The following is a 24,961-nucleotide window of genomic DNA, read 5'->3' as shown; positions in this document are numbered from 1 at the left end:
GTAGTATTTGTGTTGCTCAATGACTGGGAAAACAGTCTCGAGTGTGCATGCAGTCCTTGCTTATTGTGTTATGTTTAGGTCCTACAGTATAAGCAGTCCGTCCAACTCTATTGTGTACACTGAGGCAACATATGGAAGGAAACATGGGAAAGTAGGGTGAAGTTTGCAAGCACAAGACAAACTAAACAGTGTGTCTGTCTGCCTCTGCCTGTCTCTCTCTGCCATGTCTATCTGCCTCCATTGGTTTCTATTGGGTCTATTTTTAGCCCCAGCAGACTGGTCACGTGGCAGGAGGAAGACGTCAATAATGTTGTTGTTGGTGGTGGGAGAGAGAGAGAGAGTTGGTGGTGGGAGAGAGAGAGAGAGAGAGAGAGAGAGAGAGAGAGAGAGAGAGAGAGAGAGAGAGAGAGAGAGAGAGAGAGAGAGAGAGAGAGAGAGAGAGAGAGAGAGAGACTGAGACTGTAAACATGGAGGAGGTGAAACGCGTCCTGCTTGTTAAATTACACGTTTTCATGTGAAAGCAAAGCGCAGAGGAGCTCCACCGGGCACCGGGGAGACACACCGAGCCTCGGCGGAAACCGAAGCCGGGAAGAAGCGACCTCTGCGCCGGTTCCAGGAGGACCCACCGACATCCACGGTACGGTACTGGGAGAGTTGTGCGTGTGTGTGTGCGTGTAACCGTTCAAGAAGGAGATATACCGACAGGCAGTTGAAGGTTTTCTTGAAGAATGGTTGCAGAGTGAGAGGTGACATTTTGTGCCTCCACTTCTACCATCCAGTCAAAAACAGACAGCAGCTAACTCACAGTTACAGTCCTCATGCGGCTCCAGCTAGCTACAGGACACCTGACAGCACACAACAGCGAGCTCACTAACGTTTAGCTAACTTATTAAACAGGTAACACTTTACAGCATAATGACATTATTTCCTTTCACACTACAGCTCCCTGTTTGTGTGCTGGCAGCTACTGACCAGGAGTTCACTTCATAGCTAGCAGCTAACGTTAACTAGGACACAACTAACAGCTGACAAGCACAAGTGAAACAGTGGACAGTAATGAACCCTCTACAGGATGATGGTTAGAAGCCAGCAGGGACCAACAACATCCTACCTAATAACCTAGTAACACAACAGTTACTACCTGTAGCGAGTGAGTACCATAACTCATCCTCTGAAAGCTTGAAAGGTGGCTATAAACCAATATATATATGTAGTATTATGTTATACACTACCTTGTCCAGTCTACACTTACATTTATGAATGAGGTCCCTTATTAGAGCCTGATTTTAAAGGTCCCATATCGTGCTCATTTTCAGGTTCATACTTGTATTTTGTGTTTCTACTAGAACATGTTTACATGCTGTAATGTTAAAAAAAACTTTATTTTCCTCCAACTGTCTGCCTGAATATACCTGTATTTACCCTCTGTCTGAAATGCTCCGTTTTAGAACCTTTCAACAGAATTGCAACGGAATTGCGTTGCCTGGCAACAGTTTGGGTCCATGTTTACTTCCTGTCAGCTGATGTCATTCACATACACTTCAACCAGGAATAAACTGGGACACATTTAGAATGTTTACGTTTGAAACCGTGTAATGGTCTAAATATTGTATATTTGTGACATCACAAATGGACAGAACGGCTTGTTTCAAACGAATAATTTCTGAATACGGGCTGTGTGTATTTCTCTGTATACTGAGCGCTTCGATACTTTCACAGTATTTATAAAGCATTTAAACCTGCTTTATAATATAAAAGACATGAAAATCTCACTTTGTACAATATGAGACCTTTAAGGGTAAATTACTCACACACTGATAATCTTGAAGGTGTCTGGAATTTTGCCTCTTGCAATTGCATCCTAGGGATGCACCAATCCGACTTTTTCAGTCCCGATAGCGATATCTGGGCTTTGGGTATCGGCCGATACTGAGTACCGATCTGATACCAGTGTTTCATTAATAAGCTGCATGCCTCACTGTGGAAGTGACTAGGGTCATATACATTTATTTTTTTTTATTATTAAAATAATAAACCATACATTTGCAACTTGGTAAAAAAATATTCAAAATGAACTGGAGATACAATTCAAGTGTAATTTTTTTTAATGCAGCAACAAATTGGTCAAAACTTAAACAGGAATTAAAATGACAGTATATAATGTAAGTAGTATATAAACATAAAATTGAATTGAATAGATCAGCCCCATTATCACCGATATCCGATTCAACTATTTGAGTCAGTATCGGCCCGATATCGGATCCAGTATCGGTATCGGTGCATCCCCGACATTTTAAGTTGGGATGACCTAATAAAATACGTGAACTTGTGCTTAGTTTAAAGTCATCCATGACTTAGCTCCACCACTACTTGTAGCCGATATCAACAGAAGAACGGACACTAACCATATCACTAGGGGATCTATAAGAGGAGAGTGCAATAGTCCGTTGCGGAAAAGTGCCTTTAAGCCAGTCAGCCTGGTCTGTCAGAGGTTCAAGAGAGTGGAATATAATTCCAATTCACATCTGACAATTAAACACCTATACATCTTTCAGTACCCAATGAAAACAATGGATGATTATTACATACACATGTCAGCACTAAACTCTCTTTTTGTTGCTTCTATCTACATGTACAGTATATGTCCTGCTTGTCTGCAATGTGGTTTTATACGTATAAATGTCACTACTGTTTCTACTGCTTTTAACTGTGTCCTTTTCCAACATTTAAACTGCATATCCTGTTTCATCTCTAAGTTCTGATGTATTTTACAAAGACTTTTAAACTGAACCCTGTTTTTAGGGATGCACTGATTTATCGGCCGAACATTGGTATCGGCTGATATTTGCCTTGTTGACTGCCATTGGCCTATTGGCGAATAAGATGACATTCGCTGATGGCAGTGGCCGATGTTTATCTGTTGTGTTGCATCAATTTTGTGCCAGCTAAATGTTGTGTTGGTTATGAAGTCACTGGTTGAACACGACTCTGGCATGATGGCGGCGACGCCGTGCCTACGCGTGGTTTGTTTACAAATAAAAGTGAAAGAAAAAGTTGGCCTTGTGGGAGTATGACACATTTTCGGGGAAAGATCCGTGATAAGAACGTTGTTATGTTCAACGATAAATTAAGCAGTAAAACAACAGCTCACGAGATTTCTTAAAAACAATCACTGTGGTTTGGATGGGAACGAGCCTCGTGTGTGCATTATGCACTAGAAGCCTGTCAGTCCAATGAGGGGTTATTTTAAACATTGGTATTGGAATTGGCCCAGAATTTTGCGATCAGTGCATCCCTATACCTGTTGTTGTTTTGATGCATTTTAGGATGCCTTCTGTAACACCGTGGCCAGGGACAACAGATGAAAAATTGCCTTTTGGCTAATTCTGGCAAATTGTTTGTGTATTTTTAATTTGCACTGTCCCTTCTCAGATAAACTAAACATGAAATATGGCAAACTTTTACTTTATAACATAATCCTCCATGTCATCTCCCAGCTTAGAAATGTATACCCCACACACAGTGTTGCACATTTGCTGTCAAATTTCATATCAACTGTCGTGTTGTCTGGCACATGACACCTACCAGTATGGCCCTGGAGACGATGCTTTTGTAGAGTGAATTGGAGAGCGCAGGCAGCTGACAGTTCATATTTTTGTCTGTGATGTTTTTGTGCATTGGCTATAACTCAGACTGATACAAATGGGCCCAAAAAGGTTGGTAGGTAGGTAGGTAGGTATGTAGGTAGATAGGTGCAGGTAAAAAAAAATAAGCCGCTGCTGTAGAAACTCCTACAAGCACGACTCGGTATGCCATGGAGCGGCTAAAGTGTGCTATACTTGGATGTTTGCTGCTGAGATTTGGCATATCCACAAACACTTCTACCTTTCTAGACAGTCATCCTTTTAACCACTGTTGTAGCTGTAATTAGTGTATGTCTTTCATTAACAGATACATTGAGTGTCACCAAGTAATAAAACCCATGATTTTGCCCAAGGTAGTAGTTAAGAATGACACAACTTCCTTCCATAAGAGGTGGACTGCCGGACAATACCATATCATATGTGTATATGAAAACAAAACCTGGAACTTGTTTGTCAAAATAGTTGCCGGTTTGATTTTCTGTTGTGTGACTAAAGGGAATTGGGGAATGTCTGAGCAAATCCTGTAACTGGCAGCTTAAGGAACCTTTCAACATTTCCCTTCCACCAGAACATCCAGAGAGTTGTTTGCTTTCTGTCTGATGGTTGGCTCTGTAACCGTGGCAGTTTGCTTCCCTGTCCAACATGCGACCCACCCAAATTAGCGGGGGTGCCACGCCTCAATGGCACAACTTTTTTTTTTATTGTTTGTTTTTGGGTAATAATTATCCATAATGTCAAATTTATTTATAGTGATGGATTGATTATCAATTGATAATGAAAATCCCTAGTCTGGGTAACAACTTGAACCAGTCAGAGGCCTCACATTTTCAGTTTTCCATTGTTTGATACAAATTTTATGTGCATAATAAATATAAATATAATAACAAAAACCCTCTATATCTTAAAAAAAAGAAGCTGTTTTCCGCTTCCATGCTACAGTACTAGATCAGTCATATTTGTCCATTTGAGAAAGTCTTCCTGAAATGCTCAGTTTGTGGCGATTGCATCATTAACGTTATGGTTCCCTTATAGCATTGGGTTTAAATCTGAAATATTGCCAGGCCCTTTCGCTTTTTTGCTTCGACACCAAATCCTCTGCCATCAGTTCAGTTTGTTTCAGTTTGTAGTGTCCGTTGTCTGACTATGTCTTGATAACACGGCGCTGATACGTCAAAATAAACTAAACAGGTTTTATTTCTTTAAAAAAAAGCAAATCGATGGTGGGGGGCGGCCACGGTGTAACACTGGTAACACGACTAACGCGACTAGCCTACTACTTTTACATAAAGCAAGCATATTTGCCCAATCTCATGTTGATAAGAGTATTAAATGCTTGACAAATTTCCCTTCAAGGTACATTTTGAACAGATAAAAAATGTGCGATTCATTTGCGATTTATCACAATTAAATATTTTAATTGATTGACAGCCCTAGTTTTCTGTGTATTAAGGTATGCATTTTTTAATCTGTCATGCGATAAAAAATGCAATGTGTTTTATTATTCTATTTGTTGCGAAAATTCGCATTGCAAGACAAAACTGAAATAATTGCTTGGGTGCAATGGATAGCGCTAGTCCCGATGGGGCTAATAAATCAATGACATTAGCAAGATGCTCTCATTTAGCTGCCTAGAGCACAGTCACTCACTACTGTCTAATCTTTCGTACATCCTTTGTTTTGCGACCATCCCCGATTCCAAGCTGTTCTACAATCACCTGAAACAATCTGTCTTTAAATTCCGCATATTCTTTTATTTCTTTATCGTAAAGTGCTTTGTGCTGGGAGACGAAGTGAATGTTCATCATGCCATTTTGGATAATGACGTTTGCACGGATGGTGGTTCTGAGTGGTCAGACAACCCTCTTTTACCTTTTGACGGATGCGAAAAAACGCAGAAATTTGAACCTGTTTCAAAACCTTTAATGTCGGTGTGTAAACGTGATTGACACAATGTGACGTTGTATTTATTTTTAAACGTCCCATCAACTTCAGGCGAAAAATAAGAACTTTAGCTTAGTAGCTTTAGCTTAGAATATGCTCTGATATTGTCTAAACTTTGGTTGCTGTTGGTTGTTTTTATTCTACAGCTGGTAGTGTGTCTTTACAGCTTACAGTAAATTAAAATCCCCCCCCTAAAGATTTGCACTTTCAAAGAAAGACAGATATGATTCCTTCTGAAATCAGACCTTGTTCACATAGCTGACTACTACTTTTTCTTAGCAGAATATGGATCTGTTCTTACCGCAATCAGCAATGTTAAGAATTAGGGATGTCACGATACTAGAAATGTAGTAGTGGATGCCAATACCAGTGAAATTCCATGATTCTCGATACTCAATTCGATACCACGTTAAAAAACAAAAGTAAAACACTAAATCCCATGTACTTCAACATCCACTCCTTTATTACCGTTTGCATACTGTTTTTTTTGTTAGGAAGTTAAACAGGTCATAATTCCCTCTCTAATATCTATTTCATATTGCTGTGAAAACATCTCCTTCAACTTATTCAAGTTTCTCACCACAAACTACATTTTACCTGATTACATTTGAACACACCATGATAACGTTAGAATTTGAATTTGCCCAATTCTCATTTTTACTGTAGAGCCTGAACACATCATAATGTAAAATCAACGGCACCTCCCGTGTTGAAATCGGGAGGACGAGAGCTAGTTAACGTTAGCTGTTAGCAGCTGGTAAGCAGTACAGTGCTGCACGAAGCTTACAGCTAACGTTAACTAGCTCTCGTCCTGCCGATTTCAACATGGATTTGTTGAACGCAATGTAGCGTTACCAGGGAAAAAATAGTACCTACGGCACCTGCGGTATTGTAGAGAAACAGTCACGTTTTCAGAATTTTGGCATCGACTTGGTACTGAAGTATTGTTTTTTGTGACATCACTATTAAGAATCCATGGCCCTGTCCCTTCTGATTCTATCTGTGATCTTTTACTTTGTTTTATTGCAGTAGTCTGGCACACAGTACAGGTGCTGCCACTAGTGCTTGAACTTAAGGACGTCCCGTCTTCCAGGGGGCCGAAAAAAAAATGATCGGGGAGGATGAAAATTAATTTTGGGAGGAATTTGAGACGAGAGTTGAACGAAAAATACTGCACTCTACATTAGAATGAACATCGATGAAAATGAGTGCACGTTTGGTGTAGCGCACCGTTATTATTAAACCCGCTTTACAACATAAACCCACACACTGTCAGTGCCCGATCCGTCCCGCACGCGCACGCGCACGCGCACCCGCACGCGCACGCGCACACACACACACAGCACATTCCACCACCTCTGACCTCACGACAGCAGCAGCGGCAACGGAAAACTATTCCCAAGTCAATGAGTTAAGCTGGCTAGTATTAAAGTTAGCTAACGTTAGACTGTTTGATGCTAACAGTAACGTTACAGTTAACGCTCGCTAACGAGTCGGCAGCCGACGTTTGCATTTACAGTGAGTGAGCTGACGATAACGTTACGTTAACTAAGAGGAGTCTAAACTCTGCAACAGCTCAAATCATGTTACTGATGTTAACCACTTATTTACTTACTTACTCCTCTCTTCATCGCTGTTGGGTAATGAGGCTGCAATGAGATCTCCCCATCGCATTTTGTCCATGGCAACATGCTGCTCCTCTCTCCATGACAGTAGCATCTTGTCCAGCAGCTCCTCCAATTTTAGGACGCACCAGCTAGCAGGGCCGGTTCTAGCTTTTTGGGGAGACTTTTTACACATAGAAAATATTTAGGAATGCTCTCTCTCTCTCTGAAATGACCTGTGATTTGCCAAAGTCTCCCGTCACAGGCTCCAAGAGGAGGTGCTGAAGTCCAGTTTTCTCTCAGAACACTTGAATTACAATATGCCGAAAGGTTATTATGGACTTTTTGCCTAATGATGCCAAAACTATTCTGCCTACTGCGGCTTTAATACATCCATAGCTCCTCCTTAACACCATCCTAAATATCATCATCATGGGCCTGAACCCCACATCATTCCAGCTGGTGATATTCTGATTGGAAGGACGGTGGAAAGGGATTTGCAGCTCTGTCATGCACTGGCCCAGAGGTCAGACCTCACAGGTCAAAGGGTCACTCCATTAGTTACATAAGAGCTTTAAGGGCAGTGTCACTGACTTTCACCCCCAGCGTCCAGATTGTATATGATGTATTCTATTCTAGTCCGTTCTGTTCTGTTGTTATATGTCAAAAGTTAATTTGGAAATAGTAGTTTGACAAAAACATCTTGACACACTACTTGCTTGCTTTTCCCGATGCATTCAACCCGGCAACCAAACCCTTCCTAATGTGACTACGCTGTAACAACATAGGGGACAACATAAAGTAGCAGTAGTCATCAGTCTGAATTAGCCAATGAAAGTGCCCCGATGTTACAGTATTTTAAGTGCTCTTTTTTTGTATTTTCGTGAGTACAGCAGAGGGATACCTACTGGTACTCAGATGTAGGTTGATAACAAATCTATAGCAATAAATCTAGGGATGCACCGATTGAAAAATTATGGGCCAATACCGATAACAATGTTTAAACTAAAAATTTGGCCGATAGCCGATAACGATGTTTTGTTGTTGTTTATTTTGTTATTTTTTCTCCCTTAGGTGCCGGGGCAAAAAAAGACATCTTCATTATAAAAAATACTGGAATGTCTTCACTCTTAAAGTAATTCAGCCCTTCATTCATATATTGAATGAACATGAATGGAATCATAAACATTTATGAAACAAGCTTTAAAATAACCTTCTTTCCCATCAAAAATAACTGCTTCCGTTAGCCTGCATACAACTACCTACTCAATGAGAGGAATTTATTACCTATCCTAACAAAAACATTTTGCGAAACATAAATTAAACGCAATTAAATCAGCAGCTAACAACACAACATTTAGCCGGCACAAAATGAACGCAACACATAAACATCGGCCACTGCCATCGGGAATGTCATGTTATTTGCCAATAGGCTGACTGCGGTCAACAAGGTGAAAATCGACCGATACCGATGTTCGGCCGATAAATCGGTGCATCCCGAAATAAATCAACATGCAACTGCTGGGAGGATGATACCCAATTGATTCCCAGTTGATTCGAGATTAGTTCCTATCCTTTGATATTCCTCCCCCAAATTTTAATCAACTTAAAGCTGAAGTAGGCGAGATTGGAGCAAATATGATTAAAAGAAGTTATTGTTATAAAACGGTCGCTATATCGTGACATTAGTACATGAAACAGGTAACCTGAAAAAAATCATGTGCCTCTGTGTCCTCCGGTGTCCTCCGGTGTCCTCCGGTGTCCTCCGGTGTCCTCCGGTGTCCTCCGGTGTTCCTAACGACATCTGCAAGATTTCACAGACCAGAGGAAAAAACAAGCAGTAAGAGCTGATCTGAGGTCTGCTGTCCATCTGCCGTCTATGAGAGCCGGCTGTCAATCACTCGCGAACTCCGACCAAACGGTCAAACTAGGCAGCGCTGATCAAATATGAATCAATATTCTGTTACGTTAATGCCTATTTCTCTCCTCAAATGTTCTCAGAATCATCTTGTAGTACACGGTTTAGCTGTGAAATGAGAAAATTTGTGACGCCGCTGCCAATGTGAAATCTGGTGAAGGAACGCCAAGTTCTGGTCAAATGACCGGCACACAGCCAATAGGAACGCTCTCTCAATGAAATGACCTGTGATTGGTCAAAGTCTCCCTTCACGGGCCTGATTTTCTAAAGCCTGAAAACAGAGCCATGAGGAGGATCAGAAGTCTAGTTATCTCTCAGAACACTTGACTTACAATATGCTGAAAGGTTATTATGGAATTTTTGCCCAACGATGCCAAAAATATACTGCCTACTGCAGCTTTAAAAGGGGATAATATGTTAATGTTTAGTTTTGAGCAATGTGGCCACATTTTATTATTTAAGTAATAGGAATAATTTCGGGCACTTTCACAAGCCAACATTTAGTCTCTGGTGCAGTTTGTTTGGGTGGTTGTGAATGCACCAATGGTACTCTGGTGCAGACCAAAAACAAGCGAACCAAAACACAGGCTGCTTGTGCGGGCCATTTGTTGAGATGGACCCGGAAAACGACAGGTTAACATGAGAGGGAGAGGACTGATCTGGACTTCTGCAGAAGTCTGATGTTTGCCTGACATCTTAAGCCAAAGAGAACACACCAAATATGCTAAATAAAATCCACAAAAACTGGTGACGTTTATGTCACTGGAGATAAACTGAAGCAGAAGGGATTCATGCTCACAGTAGATCAGTGCAGAGTCAAGTGAAAACACGTTGACAGCAATATATCAAAGACTGTGATTCCCTGCATAGAAGTGGCAGCTCTTAAGGGGAAAAAGATGAATTCGCCCCTTCGCACACGCCCCTCAGCAAATGATTTGATTTATTTGGTCCACTTTAACTTGTGCATTGTGAAACCGAACCAGACTAAATAGAAAACGAACCAAAAGTGTCAATCTCACTCTGATTCAGACTAGTGACTGTGGCTAGTGAATGCAACCCTTAAACAGTCCTGGGAAAATAAAATGAGTCAATACATTACAAAAATAAGGCAAAGATTAGAGGAAAAAAAGCGTAACTTGGTGCAGCAGTAATATGTTTACTCTCCTCCACTGTCTGTCATCTTGCAACTCCTCAGAAAAAAATAACAATTACCGAAGTTTATTATCCAGTTGTGGACTAATTTTCTGCTGATTACATATAACGGTAATCTTTCATATGCAGTCCTGATGTCACGTCTGCAAGGACAGCTGCTATGTGCGTGTGTCGTATTTGTCTCCTTTGTCCTTGAGCCTGTTGGACGAGAGAGAGAGAGAGAGAGACAGAGAGGGCTGATGTTATAGTCATGGTTGAACAGTTGAGTGTGTGTGTATGTGTGAAGGAAAAACCAGTGAGAGCCAGCAAGAAATGCAGACCATAATAAACAAATACTGTTAAGAGACTGACTGAGACTCGGACTCCCGTTCTCTCACTCTCGCTCGCTGTTTGTTTAGGGAAGAGGTGCTCAGGTGAACCGTTGCCACGGCAGCCAGCTCCCTGGTTGCCAGGCAGCACTTCCTGCTCCTCTCCGGAATGGGAGGGGCCAGGTATTTTAGGACATTTTGGTGTGAAGAGGAGGAGGAGGAGGAAGAGGAGGAGGAGGGAGGAGGAGGCAGCAGCAGAGAGTGTGAGAGATTTATATTTCTTGATGTTTTGGCAAAACTGAGACACATGACTCACGTGGTAGCTGTTCTATTCTATTTTCAAATAGGCTTTCTCTGTCTTTCTTTCTTTCTTTCTTTCTTTTTTTGTTTGTTTGTTTGTTTGTTTGTTTCTTTTTTTGTTTGTTTGTTTGTGTGTGTGTGTGTGTGTGTGTGTGTGTGTGTGTGTGTGTGTGTGTGTGTGTGTCATTAGGCTAATGGCGTAGTTGGCCAGCAGGTTGGTCACTCGCAGCTAGTTAGCTCCATAACCTAAGTAGAGACGCTCAAACATGCGCTCACCCACAGCGCTTCATCCCATTATCTTGGCCCTGGCCCTGTTACCACGGCAGCCGGCCAAGTTGCTGTTGTGACACGGACTTCCTGTGACTTCTCGTGAGAGTTAGCGGAGTTTGGAGAGGAGCCACGCACTCTAAAGGCAGCATGAGCCAAAAATAGACAGACCAGTTGGACCCAGGCTTGTTATAACTTTAAATGCTTTAATTATTGTTTTATTTGCTTCAGATCTTCAATTTCAATTCAAGTTTAGCTTTTGTGTGTGTTCATTCTACATTGAAAAATTAAAATTTTCTGTTTCAACCTTGACAACTAACCAGACAAAGGCTGCAGCTAATAATTATCTACATTAATGAGGAATTGGCCGATTATTTGATCACGTAATCGATTAATACAGTGGTTCATAAAATATTGAAAAATGCCTGTCTCAATTTCCTAAAGCCCAAGATGATGTCTTCAAATAGTTTGTTTTGTAAGACCAGCAGTCCAAAACCCAAAGAGAATCAGTTAACAGTGATAATTCAGTTTTGTCGATCGATTTACCAATTAATTAGTTCATTGTTTCAGCTCTAAACTGGACTAATCTTCAATCTTATTAAACTAAATTCACTGCAGCCTATTAAAACAGGGCACTGTCAAAATAAAAGCTTATAGTCGTCTGACCAAATGAAGAGCAGAATCCAATATATTGGAGTTATTAATATTGAGATAACCTTTTCAGTGGAAGTAAGCCATAGCATATAGAGCTGAAACCATTAGTCAATCGATTAGTGGATTAAGAGAAAATGAATCTGCACCTTTTCTTAACATTACAAAGTGCTTCACAACGAGGACAAAAAATACAATAAAACAATAATAATTAGGGCTGTCAAAGTTAACGCGATAATAACACGTTAACACAAATTTGCACACACTGACAGCTGTTGTTGCCTGTTGGGCTGCAGTTTGCCATGTTATGATTTGAGCATATTATTTTTTATGCTAAATGCAGTACCTGTGAGGGTTTCTGGACAATATCTGTCATTGTTTTGTGTTGTTAATTGATTTCCAATAATAAATAAATATATATACATGTGCATAAAGTAGCATATTTGCCCACTCCCATGTCGATAAGAGTATTAAATACTTGACAAATCTCCCTTTAAGGTACATTTTGAACAGAAAAAATATTTCCAATTAATCGCGATCAACTATGGACAATCATACAATTAATTTAGATTAAATATTTGAATTGATTGACAGCCCTAATAATAATAAAATACAAATGAACTACAATATAACTAAATAAATAAATTGCAATGAAATACAGTTCACACAGGGATAAAAAAAGCTTTTTTAAAAAAGAAAGTTTTAAGAAGAGATTCAAAATAGTAATAGTACTAGATTTAGCAGACTTAATCTCAGCAGGTACTGACTGCAAAAGCCCAATTTGGTGATAGCAAACTAAATATCTTTTGGTTGACTGTTGGTTAGACAAGACAAGACGTTTTAAGGGGGTCTTCCTGGACCTTAGAAAATTGTGATCAGTATTTTTTCCACTATGTTCTTGATAGAAAAATGGTCCCATATTGTAAAAAGTGAGATTTCCATGTCTTTTATATTATAAAGCAGGTTTAAGTGCTTTATAAATCCTGTTAAACTATCAAAACGCTCAATATACGGAGAAACATACACAGCCCATATTCAGAAATAGTGCGTTTGAAACAAGCTGTCAGGATTTCTGTCCATTTGTGATGTCACAAATATACAATATTTAGACCATTACATGGTTTTAAACGTAAACATTCTAAATGTGTCCCGGTTTGTTTCCTGTTGCAGTGTATGTAAATAACATCAGCTGACAGGAAGTAAACATGGACCCAAACTGTTGCCTAGCAACGTAAATTCTGTTGCATTCCATTGAAATGCACTAAAATGGAGTGTTTCAGTCAGAGGGTAAATACAGGTATATTCAGGCAGACAGTAGGAGGAAAATAAAGTTTTTTTTAAACATTACAGCATGTAAACATGTTCTAGTAGAAACACAAAATACAAGTATGAACCTGAGAATGAGCACGATATGGGACCTTTAATGAAATTTATACTACAGACTAGGGCAGCTTGATTATGGCAAACATCACAATTATTTTTGTCAATATTGAGATCACGATTATTCAACACGATTACTCATTGACTTTAGAAACATCGTGCATTTAGAAAGAAAGTTCTGTAGCCAACATTTTAAAGTTAAATGTGTCAATCTGGTGCATTTTGAGATCGTAACGTTGTGCTCTTGTAAACAAATTAATTAAAAACACATTGGTTGTATAGATGTGAATGTTAATGCAAAGAAAAAGTTGCACCCACAAAGCCGACAGGTTGCCGACATCGCCGCACCGAGGCAGTCTGCTCTGGTTCAGTCCGCTCTGGGAGAAGAGAGCTCCGTCCCTTGGAGTCTCCGCAGACTGCACATGTAAACCAGTTTATTGTAAACCATTTTAGATTAGTTCACCTGCAGTTAAAGGTCAGCAAACAGTGGTGACAGGATGATGATGATGGTGGTGAAGAATCTACCCACAGTGAGATGCCCCCTCCCTCAGTGAGTGCTTTAAATGACTCGGATCGGAGTTTTGGGCTCAGAGCCAGCAGACCCCAGACAGACCTGCTGGTGCTGCTGTGCGTCTCTGTGCCTTTATGTGTGTATGGTGTGAAGAACAACTGTGAGTCAGTGGGAGTGAGGGGAGTCAGAGCTAAACATGTTCCTTTAAATCACATTACAGCTAAGTAGCCTGATCCTCACCTGTGACACACAGACACACACACAAAGGCCTTCTGACTTTCATTCAAGGCAATTATTCTTTCTCTCTCTCTCTCTCTCTCTCTCTCTCTCTCTCTCGCTCTCTCGCTCTCTCTCTCTCTCTCTCTCTCTCTCTCTCTCTCGCTCTCTCTCTCTCTCGCTCATACTTCCATCCAGTGTACTGTACAAGACCAGTCGGTGGCGCCAGAGGACCAGGGAGCCACGGTGAGCAACAGGGCGCAGCTTGTTTCCTCAATGTCATTTAACTCCTGTTCAAACACCAATGTTGGTTCAGAACACAGCACACGGAGGAATCATTCATAAATGTAGAGCAGTGAGACACCAGTTGAGTTAACGTTAGGAGTCATGAGTTATATACTGTATATATTATTTTTTTATTTTTTTTATAAAATTTCATCAGGATCTAAACAAACCGACAAAACAACCGACAAAACACGAGATAAGATCAAACTAAATTGGCTTTATTGATCCCCAGAGAGGAAATGTACATGCTACATACAGGATAAGAAAACAAATAAATTAGCTCACAATGACTCAGAGGAGTTCTTGTGATGTCAGAATTAAGAAGCGTTAGGTTTTGGACTGGCACCTGGGAAACTGATAAAACTGATAATACTGGGGAGACTATGAGTGTCCAACCTGACAGAGTCACAAACCACTTAGTCATGACCAGGATTAAAAATGTCAAAGTTAACTTGAATAGACATTTTTTCAAAGCATTTTAACGTGCCAAACACTAATTGCTGCATTGCATTGCAAGTGAGCGCCGTCAATCGATTAAAATATTTAATCACGATTAATCGCATATCAATCACACATTTTTTATTGCTTCAAAATGTACCTTAAAGAGAGATTTGTCAAGTATTTAATACACATGTCAACATGGGAGTGGGCAAATATGCTGCTTTATGCAAATATTACTGGAAATCAATTAAAATACAGAACAATGACAAATATAGTCCAGAAACCCTCACAGGTACTGCATTAAGCATAAAAAATATGCTCAAATCTAGGGATGCTAATTTTGAAACATTTTCTTAACCGATAACCGACCCTCGTTAACCGGTTATTAACCGTTAATTGACAAGATTTGTGCTTCACATGCAGCGGTGAGCCAGCGGCAGTGTATGAGGACAACAGACAACTGAGTCTCCAGTTCACCGTCCGGGAGTGTTAACTTAGCAGGCAGCCACTTTCCCAGTAAAAGTCTCCACCGCACATTTAGTTTAGTTTAGCAGGTCTGCCCGGCGAAACGATACTCTGTCTGTCCAGATTAACGATAGCGATTGTCCGACAAACAGTGTGTATGTTTGTGCTACGTTAACAGCTGCTAGTGTTGCCGGTGGCTCCGTGCCCGCTGTAGCTACACACATACGCTCTGTCAGCGCGGCGTAACTTCAGCGACTGTTGTCGGTGGCGTTCTAGCTGTGAACGTAGCTGTAGCAGACAGTGTGTGTACAGTTTATTTGTCGGTGAATAAATGCTACGAGGCTACATTTCCTCCGCTGAAGCGAGGTATAGATGGGAGCCAACTTCCTGTATCTGTAACGCCGGCTCCGCCTCTTGAGGTGGACTCTTAAGGTGGACCAGCTTTTCCCCTTCAAGTGACAAGTTTTTCTCAGCCTTTTAATTAATTATTAACATTTCTTTTAACCTTTTTAACCGATAGTGTTAATCGGTTAAAATGCTTAATGTCGGTTAACGGTTAAACGGTTAATTATTAACATCCCTACTCGAATCAGAACATGGCAAACTGCCGCCCAACAGGCAACAACAGCTGTCAGTGTGTCAGTGTGCTGACTTGACTATGACTTGCCCCAAACTGCATATGATTATCATAAAGTGGGTAAGTCTTTTAAAGCTCAATGCCAATAAAACAGGCCTTGCTCATCAGGCTCCAAAACAACCTCTCCAAAGCACATCACACCACCGCCTCAAACCTCTTTATCGATGGCTTCTCCGTCCCATTCTCCACCCATGTCATGAGCCTCGGGGTCACCCTAAACAGCACCCTCTCCTTTGCACCCCACATAAAAAACGTCACCTTTCTTCCACCTACGCAACATCTCCAGACTCCGCACATCCCTGTCTCATTCCAGCACAGAAATCTTGGTCCACGCATTTGTTAGATCCCGGATCGATTACTGCAACGCTATCCTCTCTGGCCCTCCCACCAAAACTGCTCAACAGACTTCAAATCATTCAGAACTCTGCTGCCGGAATCATCACCCACACCAGATCCTCCGACAACATCACCCCCATTCGCATCCAACTACACTGGCTCCCTGTTCAATATATATATATATTGACTTCTAAAACCTCCTGCTCACCTACAAAGCCCTCCACAACCTCCCCCCCACCTACCTCACTGACCTCCTTCAGGAGTACACCCCCTCCCGTTCCCTGCGCTCATCATCAGCAGGTCTTCTAACCCCACCCCCCACTTCATGCCTCAGCACCATGGGAGCTAGGGCATTCAGCTGCTCTGCTCCCAGGCTCTGGAACTCCTTCCCTCCTCACATCTGGCAGTCTGACACCGTTACAGCATTCAAATCCCACCTCAGAACTCACCTGTTCAAACTGGCCTATTCGCTGTAGTGTGTCCATCAGTTCATCATGCATGTCTGCATAAATGTGTCTCTGTCATGTCCGGCTGTTTTTATCTGTTTGAGTGTAATTTTATCTCTATAAGGTGTCCTTTGAAAGGCGCCACCAAATAAATGTATTAAGTCTGTAAAGGGGAGCCTCGTGGGTACTCATAGAACCTATTTTCATTCACATATCTTAAGGTCAGAGGTCAAAGGACCCGGTTGAAAATGGCCACACCAGTTTCTCCTCGACAAAATTTAACATAAGTTTGGAGCGTTATTTAGCCTTTTTTGTGACAGGCCGGGCCGTTACAACCTAAAAGTTGCGAGCTGCGTTAATGCGTGAAAGAAATTAGTGGAGTTAAAATGAATTTGCGGTAACGAGTTATTATCGCGTTAACTTTGACAGCCCTAATTGCAGTAATTGCTGGGACGATACAGAAAAGAGCAGTGCAACTAAAGTCTACATCACAATCCAGGTTAGGGTTGGCAAGATTTCTTCAAAAAGCAAAATGAAATGTAAAGTGCAAGTTGGACGGACCGAAAGATCAGAACGTTTGGATATGACCTTATCGTCTGAAGCCTTTACTGACTAATGGAAGTTGTCGTGCTCCACAATAGAATGCTGGTCATTTATTAAGCTAATTTATTCCTCCATCATTTCCTTGTACAAAAGCAAAACAACAATAGACACCAAGGAGAAGCCACCAGGAAACCCATTCTGGCTCAACAGCAGTACTCACACTGTCTTTATAAACCTTTCCCTAATATCTCCCCTTGTAGAAATGAAAAAGTTGAGCTAAGCTTTTCATTCTCACATGGCACTACTTAACCCTGTTTGGCTGCTTAGCTTATGTACTTGAAAAAAGCAAGACAGAGGTTGGATTTATGCTCGTATTGCACACAGTATGTTAACATTACAAGAGAAAAGGCTTTTAGGATGAGGACTACCGATGTGATTGGTGAACGTAATGCTATATCAGGCTGGGGATGATGGAGTGTAAACTACCCCAAATCCAATAAAGAGCAGGATAGAGCAGCTAACATTAGCCTCAACTCTGACATAGTAGCATCCTGGACCAGCTTCCACACTGTACGAAAATACTATGAATTGAAATTAAATGTTGCGTGGCCCAGTCATGATTGTCACAGCCTCTAATGCACCCCCCCTATAATAAATGCCCTCTTTCTGATCCCACTCTGTGCTCAAATGGGCCACAGGTGCGCCAAGTTAGCCATCCTGATGAAAACGCCTATGATGCGTGCATATTAGCGCGTGCTCGCGCATGAACGCACGCATGCAGGAGCGTACACTTAAGGGTCCTGGTTTGGGGGTTTGAAATATGGTCACCCTACCTCAACTCTGACATAGTAGCATGCTGGACCAGCTTCCATACAGTACGAAAATACTACAAATTGGAATTGAATGTTGCGTGGCCTTGGAAGTACCGCTGTGTTAGGTCACTACTGTAGTTAGCTAGTTAGCTGCTAACGTTAGAAATGCATGTTAGAGCAGGTAAACACACTAATCCTTCCCTTGCACTTTTTCTCGGGTTTTTGTTTTCGAAAGGGCGAATAAAACTACACCACCTTCCAAAGTCTTTATATAACAGCTATCACAACATGGGGAGAATTCAGAGGGCAACCTCCGAGTCTGAAAAGTGAAGCCAATGTGGAAGTGCCTTAAACTAGCATTCTTTCTTACAGCCAGCAGGCGGCGACTCGTCTGGTTGCTAAAAGAAGTCTGGTTGTATAGAAGTCGATGAGAAAATGACCCTACTTCTCTCTTGATTTATTACCTCAGTAAACATTGTCAACATGAGTTTATGGTCTCAATCACTAGTTTCAAGTCTTCTTCAATACAGCATGATGTTCATTTAGTAAATGATGGTCCCATTTAGAGTCAGGTAGACCATAAAGCAGGGGATGCTTTAGGGCGCGGCTACCTTGTGATTGACAGGTCGCTACCACGGCGTTGTCCGCTCTGGGAGTTGTCCGTGTCTTCGTCCTACAACTTAACCCTTTCACAGTGTGTTTTCACTTCATGGAAGTTAATTGTTACATATTGGCTGCCTAAAAACGTCTTATTCAGTGTTTTGTTGTTGTTAGCTCTACCCTCTCGTGTCACTTCTGGTTGCAAGAAAGCAAGATAGAGACGGCCAAAAAAAACAAGATGGCGACGGCCAACTTGACGAACTCGAAGCTTTAAAACGGCAGTCCACAAAGCAATGGGTGACGTCACGGTAACTACGTCCACTTCTTATATACAGTCTATGGTACAAATCCCAAGGTTGACCGACCTGCCGTGCCTATAGTTCTGGTTGCTAAATCACGATTGGACAATTGCTATTTGAAAGGAAAGGTTTAGTGAACAGTCAATTGTAAAAAAAAAAATCAATGAATAGCAGGTGCTGAAAAACCTAATTTTCTCTTTTGCAGAAAAGCCGACATTGAGAAGAAAGCCTATTTCATCTGTCTGCCTGTCCATTGTCTGTCCTCCAACACATGGCCGACTCCGAGGACCCACTTTAACGCACACACACTCACACAGTGGAAGGAAAGGGGAGGGGTGTCCAGGTTCAACCTTCATGAATTCATCACACGCCTCAGGTAAGTCTCAATCTGTCTTTCTATCTCAAAGAGCTGCTGTAGCTAATGCTGGTGTACTGAGTTTAGCGGTGGCGGTAGCTAAGACATTGGGGACTGACTTGTGACTGGACATCGCTAGTTTGAATGCCTGTGCTTTCAAATGTCTTATTTTCTTCTGTTTTGTCTCTGTTTATATAAGTATACTGTTTTTGCTGGTGGGTATACCTATACACAATACCAAAACAGGATAACATTCTTTCGCATGATCTCTGTGTTTACTGTGTCAAAGTTTGGACCTCTTAGTTGAATCTATATGAGCAATGCAAGCTTCAGCCTTGTTTTCTCGGGGTTGGATTACTCAGTTGTGTGGTTTGTTGTTGTCAGCTCACTCAATTATATAAAGGGAACCTTATTTAGCTAGCAGCTCAGTTCACTAACTTTAGCTCTGAACCATGTATTATGTAATGTATACCCTGGTCCAGATTAAAATATCAACAACTATTGCATTGATTGCCATGAAATTTACATACAGCCATTCATGATCTACACACAATGGATTTGAATAACTTTGGTGATCCTCTGATTTTTCCTTTAACGCCATCATCAGGTCATAATTTCAATATGTCAAATACTTTAGTTTATAACCAAATACCTGCACAACTAATGACATCCCCGTCAGCTTCATCTGTACTTTGTGTTTAATGCTAGCAGATCTTAGCACGCTAACACGCTAAAATACGGTGATAAACGTTTAGCATCAGCATGAGAGCATCGGCCGTGTCAAAAATCAACCCCTTATTCATTCATTCACTCACTACACCCTATTTAACAGAAACTCAGTACTTTTTCCAACTTTTTTTTTTCCAATTGCAAAAATTAAAAATGTAATTTTAGTAACAAAATAAGAACAGGCAAAACAAGAAAGAAACACAAGTCTAAGAGTGTATGTATGCTAGCAGCTCTGTGAGGCTGTACATAGGCACAATAGTGCTTCAAGCTAAATACTAACATGAGCATGCTAACAGTGATGATGCTAACATGTTGATGCTAAGCTTGTATAGTGTTTACCATGGTCACATCTTAGTTAAACATTTTAGCATGCTTGATATTAGCACTAAACATCACGTACAGCTGAGGCTGATGGAATGTCATTAGTTTTGCAGGTACCGTATTTACCAAAGTACAGTACAGTGCTTTCTACAGAAGCGTGGCATTAAAAGTTTGAATTGTGTTTTATAAGCTGCTTAGAGCTAGCATTAGTGTTAGGAAATTAAACATGTCATAGTTCCCTCTATTATCTATTTTATATTGCTGTGAAAACATCTCCCTCAATCAACTGTTTCAGGTTTCTCCCAAAGAACTACATTTTACAAGAATACATTTGAACACATCATGATACTATAATAATACAACTCAAAGTAACCTCCATTAATGTTAGCTTTTAGCTACGTTATTTAGCCAAGCAGGACTGTGCTGCCCACCGGCTGCTAACAGCTAACGTTAACTAGCTCTCTTCCTGCCAATTTCAACACGATCACAATGTAGCATTACCGGGGATCGGCGACTAGAAAGCATTAATGGAAATCTCCCAATCACATATTTGTATTGATTATTGACCGATAACGATCGCCATCACTAGGGATGCACCGATATCACTTTTTTTTTCAGACCGAGAACAAGTACAAGTACTTACATTTGGGTACTCATCGATACCGAGTACTTCTCTGTGCCAAATTACCCTCGTTAACAGCCAACTGGAGGGTGTGAACGACACACGGCAGGCTGGGGAGTCCCGCATACGAGGCGGTGAGCCGCGACCGGCTCTATGTCGGCTTGGAAAGGCTCGGGGCGAAGGTGCTTCCCGGGGGCCGCAGCTTTACAGCGCTCCCCGCCCGGACCTCGCCGCACCGTGGACAAAGGGCTCGCTGCGCCTTCTCTCCCCACCGGGGGCCGCCCCCTGCTCCCGGTGTGACTGTCCTCAGTGCACCCCGACCGTGTCGTGCCGCCAGATCGGGGTTCGGCCCACGTAAAAGGCGCTAGGGGTCTGCGGCGATGTCGGCAACCCACCCGACCCGTCTTGAAACACCGACCAAGGAGTCTAACGCACGCGCGAGTCAGAAAAAAACCTGTGGCGGAATGAAAGTGAGGGCCGGCCCGTCTCGCCCGCACCGTCGGGGAGGTGGAGCGTGAGCGCGTGCGATAAGACACGAAAGATGGTGACGAGAGGTTAACGTCACGCTGCCGTAAAGTGGTATCGGAGCAGTTTTGCGAGTACGAGTACGAATACGAGTACGAGTACATGAGCACAGTATCGGACCCGATACCCGATACTGGTATCGGTATCAATGCATCCCTAATTCCTAACATTTTTAGCCCTCAGTTTGTAAAAACTCATAGAGTAAAAGAACAGAGCACCACAAGGAGGCGGGCTCTCACATAGAACAGAATGCTCAAAAAGCACTGAGCAGCATTGAGCAGCACAGATGTGCTTTGTGCACATTCTAATTGAATTGTGTGATACAGAGTGTCAGTTGATACATTTAAAATTGATAAGCCGGTGTGAGATGTTCGTTGACGGTACGCAGACATTGTTTTCCGACATATAATGTGCGCATTATTTACTGTACAATTGTGTTTGTTAGCAATCAACGGGTGGCAGATGAATTAATGAGGTAGCACACTGTCAAGACACCTGTACGGCCTCCGTTGGTATTTCTTGACACCTTTGTCTCGGATTGAGTGACTGGTTGACTGACTGACTGTAATGTGGTTGTCATGGATACAGATATAGTACATAACGCACACACACACTCACACTCACACACACACACACACACATAAACACACACAGACAGCAGTGTGACTCCAGGGGTTGATGCGCCTCAAATAGAAACGCAGAGATGAGTCATCCGCTGAGCTACTGCAGTACACACACACACACACACACACACACACACACACACACACACACACACCTCTTTAGCAGATGTGTTTAGTATGTGAGACCATTAAGATGGGAGACATGTTGCCCGGTCAGTTGCATCTCTCTCTGTCTCTCTTGCTGCCAAAGTGACTTAAAAGGATGATGTAAGATAACAGAACACATCTTTAATATATATAACCGCCACAGCACTGGATGATAGAACAGCAATGCAGCAGCTCAAGTCAATGTAAAGCAATACAGGACATTACAAAAAGTGTTCAGTATTTACATGTCCTCCTCTCTTTCTATGTATTTAGTCTCTCTGCTTGTGAGTCATACCGAGTTAGCCCTGAATCTGCTCCGAGGACACAGAGCTGTTTACACAGGAGGTGAGGGCGATGAGGGTGACGAGGAGGAGGTGGGATGAAGGTGATGATAAAGTGATTTAATGAAATATTAGCGTTCCTGGAAAGGAAAGAAAAAGGAAAGGAAACTCATCACGGCAGCAACGATCAGCCCATTAGCTGAGAAGCTGATGAATACAGAGGAGTTAAAAATGTCCTGAGCTGATCTACTGGATCTGTACTGGGGCCATACAAGAGTTTTTTTTAAAGGAGACATATCATGCTCATCTTCAGGTTCATACTTGTATTTTGTGTTTCTACTACAACATGTTTACATGCTGTAATGTTCAAAAAAACACATTATTTTTCTCCTACTGTCTGTCTGAATATACCTGTATTCACCCTCAGTCTGAAACGCTCCGTTTTAGCATCTGTCTCTTTAAGGCCCAGTCTGCTCTGATTGGCTTGCGAGAAAAATATGGTGCCCTTTTGCAAAGGTAGTTCTCAAGCTGTGGGCGGTATATTCTAATGAGGCTGCATTTGACATAGGAAGGGGAGCCAAATCCGAATGGCTCGTTGAATGATATGTTTTTTCTGATCCAGGCAGCCCATAAAATACTGATTGGGTCGTCTTATTTCACAGTTTGTTTGTAGGCACAGATACCCAAATGGATGTGCACAAGCATTGAAAAAGTGAGTTTTTCACGCTATGTCCCCTTTAATATCAGGACTGTAAGAAAATATCAATTCACACGAGGTTTGCGATATTATGTTTTGTAATACTGTATCGATTCTCTTAAATGCCGTATCGATTTTTTATTTAATGTCTTAAAAATACGATGACCCACCGGAGGACCCGGGCGCTATTCTGTCTTTTGGAGGTTGTAGCGTGAAGGTACTGGTATCATATGAAACTAGAAAATATAATGAATCCATTGGTACCAACCATGTCATACTTAAATGTCAAGAAGGAGGCTAAATAACGCTCCAGACTTAGGCTACATTTTGGAGAGGAAAAACTGGCATGGCCATTTTCAAAGGTATTTGAATATTTCTGCATACTGGGCTCCCTAAACAGCCTCGGGATTGCATAAATTGGGTATCACTCTAAAGCTGAGACTCTTGTGGATCCAATGAGTCCAATGTTCCTGTGTGATGATGTTAGTCCTCTATAGTAGCCATTTCACATTGTGACTTTTTTTTTTTACTCATATTTCATACATATGGGGGTGTGTCTTTATACTATTTTCCTACAATTAGATTTGAAAAAAATCGTAATATATCGCCTTGCTTACAGTATCGCCATATATCGCAATATATTGAATCGTTACCCCGTATCATGATGCGTATCGTATCGCCAGATTCTTGCCATGCTCAGCCCTATTTATTATGTTAGCTTTGGTTGCATGAAGGCTGATTCCTTCTGATCCTTCGTTTGTTTGTTTTTGTAATCCACACACTCTTTTAGTCGTTGACATCCCGTTACACTCCGTTGAAACACTGGAACCTACTCCTTAAAGCACAGCTTCACTTAGGACCGAGCTGCTGAATGGAACAAACAAATACTATAAATAGCAGAAAGCAGTTTCAATTAATAATACCTACACTGACAGCCAAGTGAGGGAAAGTGAGCAGTGGAGCGTTTGGTGATAAAGCGCCATTTTTGGGGATTCTCCATCATGAAATTGTTTGCGTGTAGAAGTGTACACAAGAAAACAACACATTGTAGTTTCACGGCCGTTTATGTATTGGACTGCTTCTTGGCCAGGATTAGTCTCTTCTGGGAGTCTTGTCGTTGTCTTTTTAAAAAAAAAATTTAAACATATTTCGCATGGATTAAACACAAGATATAGCGGGATAGTTAGTGAGATTCAGAGGTGCAGATTTTGTTACCTTTTTCAACTCAGCCAAGATAGCCGTTTCCTCCCTCTTGCCAGGATGGGGGGGCTTCGGTGGTGAAGCCTCACGCTTCCCCCGAACGGACTAAAGACTAATACAAGCATTCTCATCGGGCCTCATACACATTTAAATGATCTGATCCTTAACTACACTAATTTAGTTTAACATTTCATTTGGCACAACTTGCACTGTGTCCTCTTCGCAGCATCACACATTTATATATGTATAGTAAAAATCCTCTCGTTTATTTAAGCTATTGTCAATGAGTATCGGATATTGCTAAGTTTTGTATATTGAAAAGTATTGTGTAGTTTTTTCTGTCTGTCTGTCTGTCTGTCTGTCTGTCTGTCCGTCTGTCTGTCCGTCCGTCCGTCCGTCCGTCCGTCCGTCCGTCCGTCTGTCCGTCCGTCCAGGGCTGTGTATTGAACCTCAATGCTCTTTGGTACCAACCAGAATATGTTCGTAGAACTTAGCATTAATAAGAATAATAAGAATTCGCACCTTGTATTTAGGCACGACAAACGTTACATGGTGGTATTTTTAGCACTCTTATTAGTAAAGAAATGTTAAACGTTACTCCGTTTCACTCTCCCTGTGTATAACGTCATCGACATGCACCAGCTTGGCCAGCTCTGCAGCGCGAGTGCATGTAGATGAACGGCGGCCCTTTGCTTGGACTCCTCG

The 24,961-nt window shown here is 41.6% G+C and overlaps 1 protein-coding gene and 1 long non-coding RNA gene across 2 annotated transcripts in view; one reads left to right on the top strand and one right to left on the bottom strand.

The window, feature by feature from the left end:
- LOC141781519 (uncharacterized) overlaps nucleotides 1–9,280 on the bottom strand; it is a 35,198-nt gene extending 25,918 nt beyond the window's left edge. Inside the window, exon 1 of the long non-coding RNA XR_012596887.1 lies at nucleotides 9,091–9,280. This is a non-coding gene — a long non-coding RNA (uncharacterized LOC141781519). The remainder of the gene's footprint in view (nucleotides 1–9,090) is intronic.
- The window catches only part of hdac5 (histone deacetylase 5), an 87,868-nt gene continuing 63,252 nt past the window's right edge, over nucleotides 346–24,961 (top strand). The window contains exons 1-2 of the mRNA XM_074657244.1: nucleotides 346–637; nucleotides 18,962–19,132. Of these exons, the coding sequence (XP_074513345.1) occupies nucleotides 19,111–19,132 (22 nt within the window). The 5' untranslated portion in view covers nucleotides 346–637; nucleotides 18,962–19,110. The remainder of the gene's footprint in view (nucleotides 638–18,961; nucleotides 19,133–24,961) is intronic.

The sequence above is a fragment of the Sebastes fasciatus genome, chromosome 13, assembly GCF_043250625.1.
Source record: "Sebastes fasciatus isolate fSebFas1 chromosome 13, fSebFas1.pri, whole genome shotgun sequence".
Lineage (NCBI taxonomy): Eukaryota > Metazoa > Chordata > Actinopteri > Perciformes > Sebastidae > Sebastes > Sebastes fasciatus.
This window is presented reverse-complemented; position numbering and strand designations above follow the sequence as displayed.